Source organism: Clupea harengus, chromosome 23 (assembly GCF_900700415.2).
Source record: "Clupea harengus chromosome 23, Ch_v2.0.2, whole genome shotgun sequence".
Lineage (NCBI taxonomy): Eukaryota > Metazoa > Chordata > Actinopteri > Clupeiformes > Clupeidae > Clupea > Clupea harengus.
The window spans coordinates 10353658-10369774 of record NC_045174.1 but is presented as its reverse complement, the minus strand read 5'-3'; the positions used below and the strand labels follow the sequence as shown (position 1 = coordinate 10369774).

Below are 16117 nucleotides of genomic sequence, written 5' to 3'. Positions count from 1 at the left end.
ACCCCATTCAGCTTTCTATTCAACTAAAGGGCAATGGATTCAGACAGAAAAATTGGCTTTGGTCACTTTAGGCTCATTCATTCAGTCTGCACTTGCAGTATGTGTGTATGAATGTGTGTTGGTTTTTGCTATTGCACTACCATGTTTGAGTATTTTATTGCATCTTTCACATGCATTTGTTTTTCTGTGTTTAACACTGACTTTATTGCATTAGACAGGGGGAGAGAGACTGTGTGTGTGTGTGTGTGTGTGTGTGTTTTATGCATGTGTCAGCATCGATTCAGTTTGCGGTGTTCCTGTGTTGGCTTTTTCGCCAGATTGTTTGTGTGCCTGTGTATTGATTTTTGCCTGTGTGCCTGTCACAATATTTTCATTGCTAAAACACACACACACACACACACACACACATAGCCTCGCTGACCTTCCCCTCCTTTCTCCTCTCCTCTCCTCTCCTCTCCTGTTCCAGGAGCCATACTACGTACGCTGCATTAAGCCCAACGACGTGAAGTCGCCCCTACTCTTCGAGGACGAGCGCTGCCGGCATCAGGTGGAGTACCTTGGCCTGCTGGAGAACGTGCGCGTCCGCCGCGCCGGCTTCGCCAACCGGCAGACCTACCCCCGCTTCCTGCAGAGGTGGGCACTCGACCAGGAGCCTTCATCTTTACCCGCCCTATTACCTTTCCTTTGCCTCCATTTGCTCTTAATGGTGCTGTCCATCTACAAACTCACACCGGCTAGGAGAAAAAATTACAAAATTATAAAATGTACATTTTATATTGATGTTCTCCATCGTCTTGATGGGCTTCTTCATACTACACATAAGTGTGAAAGATGATAATCACATACATTCTAGATCCCTTCATTCATAGATATCTATATTTCAGATACCCGTGCTGTATTCAGGAGTGCTGCATTTCTAAGTACTTTCTGAGTTTGTCTATGAGCTGCATTCGGTCACTTTCTCCAGCTTGTCAAAGTGTTCTGGTTCCTTCTGAGGTTACATTCCTCAGACGGTAAAAGTTGTAGAAAAACCCCTTACGACACATTTAACATTTATGTAAGACGGACACCATTTCCCTTGACATTAGATAAGAACTGTTCACAACGCCAACCATGCTGACAACTCCATTGTGTTTAGCTAGCTCAGAATATCAGGTATTTTCCATACAAAGCATCAAAGCATGTCCAGCTCCATTTTATCAAAAGATAGAACTGTCTTTACGTAAGCCTCTGTTATTATACTTGTTGTCCTTTCATACTCCTGTGATGACAACAGCTCCTCTTTCTTGGTTTTGTCAGCCAAAGAACAAAGTTTTATAGCATCAATTATGAAGGAAATGAAAACGAAATGGTACATCACTGGCAGTCCTCCATTCATCACTGCTGATTCACTGAAAATCAGATTTGTGGAGAGAGAGAGAGAGAGAGAGGTCACTGGCACAGTGAGGCATCCATGCAGTCCAGTCTCGCTTATATGACTGCTGATTAGTCAAGGTCTCAATAGAGGAAAAACAAATGAAAGAAAAGCACTAAAGAATGAAAAGGTGAAGCATCGTTTGGAATGACTCATGATGATCACGTGGCAGACATGTAGCAGGTTCATGACGCACCGGAGACGGGGGCGTACGGGGCAGCAAGCCCCCTATAGAAATGGAGATGACGTACTGACACAAACGCTGTGAGGGACATTGAATGTCCAGTATCATAATGAGTGTGTGTCTGTCTGCACTTGGTTCTTTGCGCTTCTTGCTACAAATCTGTCTTGTTTTAAACACGCTTAGATACACATACTGATATTTTGCCCTGGTTCAGCATCTGTCCAGTTCTCCATTGTCTTAATGACGCCGGGTCAGTAAAGCACATTAGAAGTTTTGTAATATCTTCTTCCTCCATGTTCTTTTGCTGCACTCAAGCATCAGACTTGGTGTTACATCATGATTATTTTGACTGCCAAACAAACAGGAAGCAATATTCAGATTACATGATGCAGACCAGCCTTCTAAAGCCTCTTTTAGCTTAAAGCCTCCTCTTTCACCAGCCAATTACAATGCCAGATATTTCAGGAAGGTTTTTTCCCTCCAATATCCTGTCGTACCAGTGTGTTTTTTTGTTTTTGTAGGGGGTTGAATGTTATTGGTTGATTCCAGCTTTATTTTTGATATCTGTGTAATCAGGCAAGCGTTCGTAAGACGGTTATTTCTGGGATGACAAGTAGTCGCTTGACGTCATAAACGTATTTTAGTGTGATTGTGTAATGCACTATTCACCACTACCTCAGAACCGTGTACATAGGGGATAGACAATCTGCTCCACAGAGGGCCATTGTGCCTGCAGAGGTTTGATCCAACTACACGACACATCAGACACAAAAACAATCGTTAGAGCCCTTGTAGGATCATCTGTACTGCTGGTCTGTTTGAATGAAAGGAGGCATGGTACAATGTCCACCTGTGGATTATAATGACTAGCCATGAAGATTGGTGTTTTTTTGCATTTCTTGGCATATGATAACTGTAGCATAGCAATAACACAACACAAGTAATGTCTCAATAATTTCATTCATATCTCTTGAAGGGAATTATTTTTAAGCCATCAGTTTAATTTTGCCATCCCTCCATCGATTTCTCAGGTACAAGATGATCTCAGAGTTCACATGGCCCAATCACGACCTACCATCAGACCGCGAGGCGGTGAAACGTCTGCTGCAGGGCTGCGGCTTCGAGGACGACGTGGCCTACGGCAAGACCAAGGTGTTCATCCGCACCCCACGCACCATCTTCAGCCTGGAGGAGCAGCGTGCAGATATGGTCGGGAGGATCGTGCTCTTCTTGCAGAAGGTGAGTCCCTACGGCAGCCTCCCCATATCCTACATCTACCCCTGTCCAGGTCCTTCATCCACCCCAAACTCACTGAAAAATGCAATACTAAATGAAATGTCATAAGCATCCAGTACAGCAGTTTAACATCCAACACCCCACCCCTACAACCAATATTAAAAAATAACCAAAAATAATATTATATATAATAATTAGGGCTGTCAGCGTTAACGCGGTAATCTATGCGATTAATGCGGCCGCGATTAACGCGATAAAATATTTTAACGCAATTAACGCAACTTTAAAAAAAAAACTTTAATGCCTTTATTTGGATAGGACATGAAGTTATGACAGGAAGCGAGGCGGAGAAGAGTTGGATTGGGAAATGACATCAGGCCAGACTTGAACCTGTGTCCCCTCGGGCAATGTAGCCCGTAAGTAGGGGGCTTGGCCTACCATTTTATGGGAGCGATGAGGGACAGGTGGGGCTTGAATAGCCCCCCTTGTTCAAGGTGGGGAATGACAGAAAAAGTTTGAGAACCACTGCGGTAGTTGAAGATGGAGAGAGCTGAGGGATTGTTGGGCGGAAAGTCTCTGTTTAAGAGCCAAAATGACGGAACAATCGACAAAACTAAAGTTGTATGTAGCATTTGTCAAGGTGAATTTAGCTATCACAGAAGCAGCTCGTCTTGAAGTTATCACCTTAATGCAAAGCACCCGACAGAAAGCAGTCCCAGGTTAGATGATCGCCAACCCACACTCCATGACTTCCCTAGGAAAATAACTAGACCAGTCCGTGAAAAGGTTGCCATTTGGGTTGCCGGTGACTGTCGGCCCATCAACATAGTTGAGGACAGTGGGCTGATTGAGGTGATTCGAATTGCTTCAGGGGAAATTCTTACGATTTACCGTCGAGGGGCACCATTGTGTTAAAAAACACAATTAAACAACAGTGTCTAAAATACACGCTGTATGAAGTGATTACTCGTTAATTTAAAAGATTTAGTCTTAAGAAGAAAAAAAAAACGTTTTAATCGCGATTAATCGCGATTCATTAATTTAAAAAATGTGCGATTAATTAGTTATTTTTTTTTATCGATTGACAGCCCTAATAATAATATATTATATAATATATTGATATTATAAATAATAATATATTATTAATATTAAAAAAAATATATTATATATTATATCGTGTGTTCAGTACCTCACACCACCAGTTTGCACCCATACCAGGCTCCCCAATATTGTATTCATCGACCCAGTCCTGGTTCTAGCCTGTCACTCCAGACAACGTGTCTTCTTCACAGAGAGACCTTTTCAATGTGCTCATTAACTTCAAACATTCTGTGGAAGACGAAGTGTCCTCAACATTAAGCCCTCACCCCGTTCAGCTTCCTCTTCTGTTGAAAGGGCGTTTTGGTTCAGACAGAAAATGGGCCGTGCTCACTGCCTTCAGAATAATTTATTCTCTCAATTCCTGCTCAGTCACATTTTCTTCAGATAAAAGCATAACCGGATAAAACGGTGAGTGGTTTCACAGCAGTTGGCTGCGTGACCGGTTCTTTCGGACTCTCGGGAGCCCATTTTAAACAGATCTTGGTATATCACTAGTAAGGGGAAAAAATACCTCGTTATGACAGCTTTGCTTGTTTACACTGAACCAAACAAAGCCGGCGTAATGTCTCCCAGTGTGTGTTGGTGAAAGCAGGCCGGTGTTCCAGTAGCAGAGGTAGACTTTTAACATAGTTCCAAAGTCCCGAGTTGTTTAGAACGTGCCATAAAGCATAGTCTACCTGTTACTTTCAAAAACAATGAAGGATGAACACAGTATCAGCAAACCTACACATGTATAGCAATGTTCGGACTCAAACAACGTTAGTGTGCGTCAAAACATTAATGCTTATCATGTTGGTTTTGTGTATTCTGAAAACACAGTAGTCTTGCTTCGTTTTGGTTAGCTGCTAGGCTGCGTCAGACCCCTATCCTGCCGTGCCGGCTCTCCCTTTTACACAGACGTCGATTTGGCTCTGTGTCTACCTCTGCTGTCGGCTTAACAGTGCAACAACAATTCCCCCCCATTTCGCTTTCACACGTTTTATACAGAGTGGTGAGGCAGAATAACGGCGTTATGTTCCCGCTTTGACACAGGCTGTTTAAAAGGTGTTAAAGAGAGAGCGAGAGAGAAAGTGTCTTTCACTCATACAAACTGATTTTACACTTTTAGTGAGAACATTTTTTATGTGTCCTTGCTGTGACTTTTATGCACTTTCTAACATCACATGAAGATAGTGTATACAGAATAACCTGCACTTTCAAATGATTAAGTGCCTGATGTGACAAAGGCCTATTTATGAAGGACATACCAACTAATCCATGGCCATTAGTCAAGAACTGCCTTTCTCAAAGTATAAGTTTGTTGATTGTCGGAGCCTTGGCTAAGTACTGCCTCGCTCAAAGTCGAAGGTTAATTGTTACAGAATATATCTGCTGGTGGTGAAGCAAGAGACCATGTGTTGTCACTAATCGTGGATGTTTGGGATTGGGTTACTGAGGCAGTAACTGAGAGGGAGGAAAATAGTAATTACACCCTGAAAATCAATCAACAGGACAAGGTGACATTAGTCAGGTGGGCTGTTGTTGTTTTTTGTTGTGCTAATTAAGAAAGTTCTATCACTCTGCCTCACAGTTTGTGAGTCACATTCTAATTTTCATATGCGCCGAGCTCCGGAATCCTTTCGGGCCTGAAATCACATTTCGTGCCTGAAATCACCGCCCAGTCTTCTCAGCTCAGGTGTGAAGGGAACTTAAAGGGAGAATACCTGTTTTTTTCTCTTTTCCCTCCCCTCTTTTCTCCTTGCCCCAGTTTTTTGGAAACTTTCCTAGTCTTGCAGAATTTGCGATACGTCAGTATCTTCAAAGGATCCTCAAGACACAGTGGCTGAATATTCATTCTTACAGTGACATAAGCATGATGATGTTTTATCACTTTATGGTAATACAGAATGGCACTCACACACACATTCTCCCACTCACACTCTCACACACACACACACACACACACACACACATACACACACACACACACACATACTCACTCGGCCCACATCCTGTTCTCTCATCTTAATTAAGTGATGGAAATTTGTTGTGAAGATTGGATTCATGTCAGCAAATCCCACTGCTGTAGAAGTGTGACTTTATGGTATTACCTCTCTTGCCTCTGTCTCTCTTTCTGACCTACATACACACACACACACATATCTCTCTCTCTCTCTCTCTCTCTCTCTTTCTCACACACACACACATACAATCTCTCTCTCGGTCTCTCTCTCTCTCTCACACACACACACACACTCTCTCTCTCTTTTTCTCTCTCACACACACACTTGGCTTGGAATGGGAGCAGTGTGCTATATCCGCACTGCGGGGCTCTGCGAGGCGGTGACACCTCTGTCTCCTCCCCAAATAAACACCAACCCCGACCAGCCAGACGAGCCGACGAGACCACCACAGGAAGAGCCGTCACACTCACACACACACACACACACACACACACACACACACACACACACACACACCACCCCTCACCAGAACACACAGTTTAAAGCCAGAGACACACACACCACCCCTCATCAGAACACACAGTTTAAAGCCAGAGACACACACACCACCCCTCATCAGAACACACAGTTTAAAGCCAGAGACACACACACCACCCCTCACCAGAACACACAGTTTGTAGCCAGAGACACACACACCACCCCTCACCAGAACACACAGTTTGTAGCCAGATACACACACACACCGAGCTAGAAACACACACCCCAAGCAGGCCAGACTTGTATTTCATATTTCGCACTGGTCTGCACAAAAGTAAGGATCTTTGGTTTTGTTTTTGTGATTTTACTGTAGTGTAATTAAAGGTGTTTTATGTAGAGAGGAGGTGATCAGCAAGAATGTCCCTCTGTGGAGTACCCAGATGTGTCATCGTGAATCATACCCAAATTAACATACTGGTATATTATGCCACGGCAGTCTGTGTAATTGTGTGCTCTCCCAGCTTTCATGATATTTAATTTGATCCCCAAACTCTCATTTGCCATCAGGCACCACACACAGAGAGAGAGAGACACACACATACATACACACACATACACACACACACAGACACACATACACATACACACACAGACAACCAAACACACACACACAAAACACACACATGCACACTCAGACACACAAAACACACACATTGTGTGAAGTGCCAGACACTGTTCTAGGTAAACACTGCAGTCCTGCTGCTGTCATATCCCTGTCCAACTCCACTCACTAGCGTCTGAGGCCTCCTTCTCTCTCCCCTCCTCTCCTTCTCTCTCCTCCTCCTCTCCTTCTCTCTCTCCCCCTCTCACTCACTCCCTCTCTTCCTCTCTGCTCACGGCTGCTGCCATATCAGAAGCCTTGTCTGCTCCGACTGACAGTCTAACAGATCAAGCCTGTGTAAGCTGCCAGGTCCCATTCTCCCGCGCCGAGCAGCGTACTGCACGCACAGACCCCTAGTACATTCAAGATGTCCCGAGACGCTTGTTTCAAAGACGCAAAGTCCTGTTCAAACAGCACCGTGATGCGGAGTTCTACCAAGATGAAACCGTCTGAAATGGGGGATCTTTTCAGATCCTCGTTTCAGACGGTTTCATCTCGGGGGGACATCACGGTGCTGTTTGAACAGCGATAAGTAAACAAGCAGTGCAGAGTTGTTTTTACTTTAGCCTGTTTTTTATCCAAAGAAAACAACCCCCACCTGCCTGTCTCCCTGTTATTCTCCCAGAGCACCGCCGCTCGCCCACGGCAGCAGACATCAAAGCGTTAAAACCGCTCCACCGACTTCCGCCAGGGGGGATGGATTCGGTTGACCTGCGCATTGAGCGGCGGAGACCCCGCTTGTCGCCCGCCGTAATGCAGACGTCGTCTTGACACGGGCTCATCCCCCCTTCAGAGACTCCCCCAGGGCAAACAGGATCTGATGGGGGGGGGGGGGATGTTGAAGCGGCATTGGTGTTGTCACTTTATTAATCTCGCCGCTAACCTCCTGAAAGCCCCCACCCCCCCTCCTCTGTGGCTCCCTGCAGGCAGATACTCTGCATTTAATAGCGGCTCCCAGCCAGGCTGGAGCAACCTTTCCCGACCCCCAGACAGTATAAATACATCAGTCAGGAGTCAAGAGTGGGCTCATTATAAAGCAGCGTGGACGTTTAGACAGGCCGTGCACCGGGGGTGCCATTTACCCTCCACAGCTTCCCTCTGTGGGGATACAGTATGTTTATATTCTCCGCTGTTGTCTTTTTCTAGTCTCCTATCGCTGTCCCTCATCCTCTCTATCGCTCTCTCTCTCTCTCTCTTACTCTCTCTCGCTCTCGCTCTCTCTCTCTCTTACTCTCTCTCTCTCTCTCTCGCTCTCGCTCTCTGTCTCTATGTTTTGCTCCGTCGCAGCCGTGAGATCGTCCTTTGTGCCACACAATCCCCTTATCAGCATGTGACAGACCTGCGTGGCGGGTGCCAACAGTGCCAGTTTTGCCAAAGGTGTTGATGCCAGTCCCCAAAGTGTGCCCCTCTCTCTCTCTCTCTCTTTCCCTCGCTCTCTTTCTCCTTCTCTCTCGCCGCCCCTCAGTCTGGGGAGAAAGAGGAGGAGGTGCAGTCAGTCAATCTCACACTTTCGGATTTCATCTAGTGATTTATCTGGCAATGTAGGGCTCACTCTCACTCCCTGTCTCTCTCTCTCTGTCTCCCCCTTTCCATATCACATGTATTTCAGTCTCTCTCTCTCTCTCTCTCTCTCTCTCTTATCCTCTTTCCACATCCCATCTCTGTGTCCCTCTCATCATCCTCTGTGGTCATAATCATAGCCTTGTCGCTCTGGCCTCACTCAGGATGTGTTTACTCCTGCTGGAGGGTAGAGAGACAGACATGAAGGTGCTGGAGCAGAGAGAGACAGACAGGAAGGTGCTGGAGCAGAGAGAGACAGACAAGAAGGTGCTGGAGGGGGGAGAGACAGACAGGAAGGTGCAGGGAGCAGAGAGACAGACAGACAGGAAGGTGCTGGAGCAGAGAGAGACAGACAGGAAGGTGCTGGAGGGGAGAGAGGAATCGCCCCTTTTCAACGATCCATCACACGCTTTTTAATTGCGGCAGCTTCCTTCTCAGCAGCCGTTCTTCCCCCTCTCTTCCACGGCTCCCCATTTCACGCTGTCATTCCAGCTTCCCTCCCTCCCTCCTTCTCCTCCTCTTCTCCGCCTCTTCTCCCCTCTCGTCTCGTCTCTCCTGTCCTCTGCTCAGGGCTCTAAGCCGTTCCGCTTCAGCACCACTCCCACGGGCACACCATAATACTGGGGCTCATCTGCCCTGCTGTCGGGCATTTGCTTGCCTGGTTGTGTGTCTGTGTGTGTGTGCTTCTCTGTGTGTGAGTGTGTGCTTCTCTGTGTGTGTGAGTGAGTGTGTGCTTCCCGGTGTGTGTGAGTGTGTGTGAGTGTGTGTGTATCTTTGTGTGTGTGTGTATGTGCTTGTGTGTGTGTGTAAGTATGTTTGTGCATACTTTGTGTGTGTGTATGTGTGTGTGTTGTGGATCTTACTCCTTTAACATGGGCGAGGTCCCTCTCCCCCCAGACACAAATGAGATATGATGATCAGAACAATGCCCTCTCCGATCTTCATTTGTCCTACAAACAGCCCCAGATGGTTTTTCAAGAATCCACCAGGCCACCAGAGGCTTTCCCAGCATCAAACAGGTATCAGCCCAGCAGGTCTGGTCTTAAAATAGAAACCCTCTCTGCTCCAACCCAGAGACCCATAAACGTCTCCGCGTAGAACTGTTTACATTCTCCGACACAGACCACGAGGTGAAGAGACGCCCCGTTCATTAGGGGACTGTATCTAGTCTGAAGGATTAAAATCAGACAAAGCCGAAGGGCGTTGAATTATTCATATTACGTCCTCCTCTTCTTCAGAATTAATATTTAACAGGGTTCAAGAGGGACCGTGCCCATCACAGTGCCCGTCCCTCAATCTCTACGCTGATGATGAAAAGTCTTTTTCTTCCTTGGGCGTTGCGATTCGGCGTAATACCTTTTATGGCTTTGCATATTTCTTCATCAGCCTGGTGTCATCCACCTGCGCTGCTCACTCTTAATCTATTCATTCTAGCCTGCCTCTACCTGCCTACCGACTGGAACTCTATAATCTTGAGACGTCGCGTTGCATTAATCTGCATAAAATGCATCGAAGCGCACAGCACCGAAACGTAAACATCCGCATCCCACGTCCACTTCCATTACATCAGCTAGTCTGTATTGTATGCATATTCCCATTGTCATATTTCACTGCCCTGTATTTTAGCGCTCACAGCAGTTAATATAGATCCTGACGTGACATAGATCCTATGTCACAGTAGTGCCAACCCCTCGTCCTGTTTCTTCATGTATCCTTTGTTGCCTTGCCAACATAGGTGACTAAGCGGTCAGTTATCCGGTTCTAAATTATCCGTGTTGGGCAATGTCAGCGTGGAATTGGCTCGCCTGTTTGACCTCTAAGACGGAGGGCTGGTGTGACACTTCAGGGTCTGGGTCATGACGCGTGTCCTTCGTGTCAGTCAGGCCTCGGCTGCCCTCCACCACCCAAACCCCCATTACTGCGGAGGAAGAGAGGGTCCACACCCATTACTGGGAGGAAGAGAGGGTCCACATCCATTCTCGGAAAAATTATCCATTTGTACTCGTTTGTGAAAGTAATTCATTTGCTGATAAGACCTGAAGGTGTTTTTCCTGTGTCTGTGTAAATGATGGGGTGGCTTTGTGAATGCAGAGATGAAGTACTTACACAAGAGCACCGCTGGCATTGTTGGCCTCAGGAGGCATTTAGTATTATCCTTGCCGCCGATGTTCTCACCATGGCAACCGAGGTTCTCCTGGCTTCCGGCCAAGATGTTTGTCTTCTTTTTTTTCTGATATGACCTCCTGTGTCTTTCCTCAGCACATTTATTTAGTGGGATTTTTTTGGATTTTTTGGTTTTCTCTTCTTTTTATTACACCAAAATATCTCCATGTGTGTAATGATGGTACTGCCATATCACACTCAAATACAGTAAATAAATACAATTCAAACATACATAGATTATATCAAATGATATATAAAATAAATAAATATATGTTCTTTATCTACATCTACAGTATGTCTGCATGTGTATTCTCCATCAGAGAGGGGGGGGGGGATTTGAAGAAATCAGTAAATCGCATCACACAAAAGGCTAGTCAGTGAAAAGCCGTGGCGGCGTGTGCTGGAATCCAATCACTAAGTAGCAGGTATGTGTTTAATCTGATAGCGGTTTTAATTATGTGTTGCTAGCGGCGGGGGAGGGGATGGGAGTAGCGGTGTGGGGAGTGACAGCTGTGTCAGGGGTCCGGCTGTTACTTCTTCTAATTGCCGCCGGATGGCAGCGCACCAACCGCCCCTGGTGAAGCCCGGCAGCCGGCTAGAGGTCAGGAAGGAGATGAAGCCGAGCAGTGGCCCCGCACCGCATTGATTTATGAAAATATATATCTCTCTCTCCGTTTGTCTCTCTCTTTGTCTCTCATTCGCTCTCACTTGCTCTTGGTTTTGTTCTTCCTATCGCTCTCTCTCTACCTCTCTCTCTGTTTTTTTCTCTCTGTCTTATTTACCGTTTTCTATTTCTCTCTGTTTCATCTCACACACCACCACTTCCTGTCTCTGTCCCCAGCGACTGCCTGTATTTAGGACTGGTTTTGTCGCCACTTAACTGTGCAATATAACACACTCACACACACACACACACACACAGACTCACTGTGTTTGATCCCCCGATGCATCTGTATTGAGTATGTCAGACGCAGCCCTGCCCCTCTTTCCACTTCTCCCATGAGGGTTTGGACATGGAGGAATTGTGTGTTTGAGCACGGGCTCTGTGGCATCTGGGGGGGCTGCCACCACCGGCCGGCCGTCTGCCTGTGATTAATGAACGGCAGCCTCACTCCCTCACTCCTGCCCCTGCGTCTCCCATCCATTCATAATGGCCCACTGCCACCTGATGAGAAATGCTCACACAGGAGAAAGGGTCCCCCCCCCCCCGGCTCGGCCTTTAGGGCTTTGCCTCTGTTTCAGAACATTTAACAAAGCATCACATCAGGCACGCCTTTCATAATTACTCCCATGTCCTCCCTCAAAAATGGGCTGTTTTTATGTTTAAAAAGTGTTTGATCTTTATCTCAGGGCTTCCCTTAATTTTGTACTTTTATCAGTGCTGTAGAATTTATCCGTCCACATTCATTATCCACAGTTAGTTATTTATTTATTTATTTTTTCCTGCGGCAGCCATTGCAACTGTCAAGTGTTTTGTCTGTCTTTTATAAAGAAAAACTCTCCATTGCTGGTTGCTGTTTTTTATCCCAGAAAATGCTGTTGAAATGATCAATCGGGGCGGCAGCAATCTGTCACACTTTGTCTCAGCGAGCGGTTCTCAATTAGCCTTTGATGAGGTCGTAAATTTGGAGCGGGAAGGCGGAGAGAGGGGAGGGGGGAGGCGTCCAACGTCGCAGGAGTCTTTAAAATGCTGATCAGACAGGGTTATAGGATGTCTACTGGTGCTGTTGATAGGTGGGGTGGGGAGGCAGGAATGTTATTGGGCTGCTTTACCCAGCATCCCTTGGGTGCTGTTGCGCCACTCCTACACAAACCAACCGCCTCCCACTGCACCACACCACACCGCAACCCACCCCACACCCCCATTCTCCTCCTCTCGCGTGGAACGCCAGCCGTCTGTCTGTCCTCTTTGTTGAAGCAGTTTGTATGAGGCGCTACCTGCTGCTGGATTCACAACACGTACGCCTGTCACAGCATCTTCGCAGCTTAAGCACCCACACGGAGCAGGCGCCAGCCGTCTCTCTGTGCTAAGACGCCGCCAGCGCTCCTATTGTCACACAGAAACACCTAAAAGGAGTCGCTAATCCGAAAACACTTCTGCAAATGGAAGCTGCTGCTTCTTCGCTAGTTTTACAACACTGACCCCATTCGCCGAAGGTTGTTGTGTTGAGCGCAGTCATGCTAATGTGATGTGCGCCCCATTTTGTTTCCCCCCCCCCCAGCTTCCTGTCGAAGGCCTTAATCATCAGCGTTATCTGTGTTGTCAGTGAACACGTGTATGCAGCGGCACTTACGTCAATGTCGCTTGACACCATAACAGCCGGTGGGACATATTGTGACAGGTGAGGGTGTTAGAATGAGAGGTTACGTGAGGCGTGAGGTTTCAGACGCTCAACGCAAGAGGAAACATCTTAGGCTCAGGCCAGGGAGTGAGGCGCGCGCCTCCAGTTGGAGGTCTGGGAAGAGAGATGATTGGAGCACAATGGCGAGAGGCAGAGCAAGAGGAGGGAAGAGGGCACGGAGACGAAAGCGATCCGCGCTAGCGTAGCGCCGTAGCAGATGTGGCTCGCCGCTTCAGGGGGTCCTCTCTTTGTTTTAAAAAACGCTGAGCGGGAGCACGGTGTGATTTTATAGCTTGTTTCGTTTTTTCCACAGGCACGGCCATAACTCACCTCTTTTGTTTCTCCTGATGATGTCCCAACTGGGCATCGCTAAGCATTCTTCAACTTAACCCCCCCCCCCCCCCCCCCATCCATTAAGACACTCGTAGACATATGTGGATGTAGTGATTAGAGATTTAGGAGGAAGATTGATTGTAATGTATGCATGTCTCCCCCCCCTCCCTTGAAATAAGTCAGGACGTCCCCCCGTCCCGTCCCTCCCGTCAGGCTGGAGTGTGGTGGACAGCTTTGCTGAGTGTGACAAATCTGTGTCCCTCTGGCCCTCCTTCCCCAATGCATAATTTAATCAGAGGTGTTGCGTAATGACCCCTGCAGTGGCAGCGGTGGCACTCTGTGGGGGAGTGCGTCTGCTCGTGTGGGGTCATTACTCAGGACCGGCACAGGTTAGAGGAAACCACCAGGGACCTGCAGACACAGACCTGTGCAGATGCTCATTGGTGTGCTGCTCCTGCTAAGCATAAGCATAATGAACGAGCATGTCCTGGTGCTTTAGCATGCAAATAGGGTCTGCTGCTGACGCACTGCTCATTGTATGTTCTTGTATTAGAATATAATGAGTGACTAGCCATGAATTACCTCTTGATCTGCTTAAGGCCACATTTAGAGTTTTATTGATCCACTGGAGTGAGTGTAGCAGGAATAGTTTTTAAAGTTTCCATAATCCTCTTATTTATTGGTATTGGTCACTACGCGCCATACTGCCGAGGTTACTTACTGTAAACGTGAGCATTAGTTTGGGCCTGTTGCATTGGTGCTGCTCTCCCAGACTAATTTCAGACCGTTTCTGAGCTCTTTTTCCGTGTGATACCATATGACGTGATATCACAGAGAGTGTTGAGTTTAAAATTCAGGTCCTCAGTATGTCTTCCAGTAGGACATGGAGTCACTCTGCACTGTTTGCTGTTCCTCGGCCTATTTGTAGCCTGCTCCTGTTTGAGTCAATGAGAAGTAAAGAGAGCATATGGCCTTGCTTTTACTGGCAACTTAACAGCCGCGATGACTCCCTAGAGGTGCATTATCATCTATTATTTATGTCCAGGATGGGGCAATATCCTACCAAAGGGGGGTGTAGTTGCCAGGGCCTGGGATCATTCCTCCTGTTCAGAGCGAAAGCACTGATCATTCCTTCCTTCTGCTGTGGTGTTTTATTTCCTTGAAGGCGTGGAGAACAGCCATAGATCATCGCTATGGCTAATGACTAACCTATTAAATATCTCTGTCTCCCTCTTTCTCTGTTTTTTTTTCTTCTTCTTCTCTCCTTCGTTGTTATAGGTGTGGCGCGGCACCATTGCCCGGATGCGTTACCGGCGGATGCGGGCGGCCCTCATCATCATTCGGGCCTACCGCCGCTACAAGGTGAGGTCCTACATCCGCGAGGTGAACCGCCGTTTCAAGAACATCCGCAGCATGAAGGATAATGGGAAACACGTCAAGTGGCCCACGCCGCCCAAAGTGCTGCGCAAGTTCGAGGAGATGATGAGGAGCATCTACAACAGGTGTGTCAAAGATCCAATCAGCTACTGGGGCTCAGCTCACTGATGAGGGGTCAGCCAACAGACATTAGAGCTTTTAAAACTGACTGCCTGAAGACTAGGCGATTAAAAATTGAGTTAAGACATTTCAAAGGATTCTTCATTACGAGCATCAACTGCAATAAAACAAATGTGTGTTTAACCTTTAATATGCAAGATAAATATAACTAAACTACAGTGTCTAGTAATAGTAATAATAATACAAGGTTTCTTTTAGGCCTGCCTTAGCATGAAATTGAGTCATCTTGAGACATTTAGCCTTTAAAAGTGAGTTGGCTAAAGTGACTAAGAAACATCCGCAGTTTGACAACTCACAACTGTAAGTAAGATTTTCATAGAGTCACACAGAACCGTGAGACCCATTAGCTAATGTTTCAATGAGCTCCGAGCGCTAAACGTCATCCATGGCTGGTTTGCCCTGAAACCGTAGGTCACTGGGGCTCTGTGAGGTTTCTAATTCAAACAGATGGCCTGGCACAGCCTGCCTACCGCTCCCGCGTGTAGCCCTCCTCAGTACTGAAGAGCACCTCACTGAGGCAGCATTCTCAGCTAGCCTGTCACATTAGCATAAGCTGCTCCGAGGAGACACTGTGAATCGGCCGGATTGCTTCGTGGCATCCCTCCTGGTTTCACTTCTGAGGCTTAGGAACACAATGATTTGCCATGCTGGATGAGAGGCCTGGGATGGCTTTTAGTTTTTCTCAAAGGTGTGTGTTTGTGTGTGTGGATCAGCGATTAGCATTAGCGTCCACCTCATTGTCTGTCTGCTGCTTTTACCTTTCCACCACGCCTCAGGGTGATACACCTGCTATGCTGTCTGTCATGTGCAACTTCACTCTAGATATTGATATTCTGATCAAAGATCTATCTGATCAATTCTTCAAAGTTACGGCTGACCTGCCGAGAGTTTCCCGGCCCTCTGCACGGTGGAGGGGAAAACAGGGTTGAAAGCTAGCGGCTGAGAAGTGAAGCGACTCAGGCTTTTTGGTGTTAGACAGGCTTAAACTTCTGTTGTACCACTCAGCTTTCAAGTATGTCCCTCAAACACACTGACTGCAACACTGTGTGAACAATACAGCAGAATGCTGGCTGTAGGGCATCTCAGACAAGAGCTCGAACAAGACGTGACAGTCGTCCTTGAGTCAAGCACCAACTAGTAAAAAGC

At 46.9% G+C, this 16117-nt stretch overlaps 1 protein-coding gene across 1 annotated transcript in view; it reads left to right on the top strand.

The window, feature by feature from the left end:
• The window catches only part of myo1d (myosin 1D), a 79966-nt gene that overhangs the window by 36952 nt on the left and 26897 nt on the right, over window positions 1–16117 (top strand). The window contains exons 15-17 of the mRNA XM_031561353.2: window positions 467–633; window positions 2630–2837; window positions 14693–14916. Of these exons, the coding sequence (XP_031417213.1) occupies window positions 467–633; window positions 2630–2837; window positions 14693–14916 (599 nt within the window). The remainder of the gene's footprint in view (window positions 1–466; window positions 634–2629; window positions 2838–14692; window positions 14917–16117) is intronic.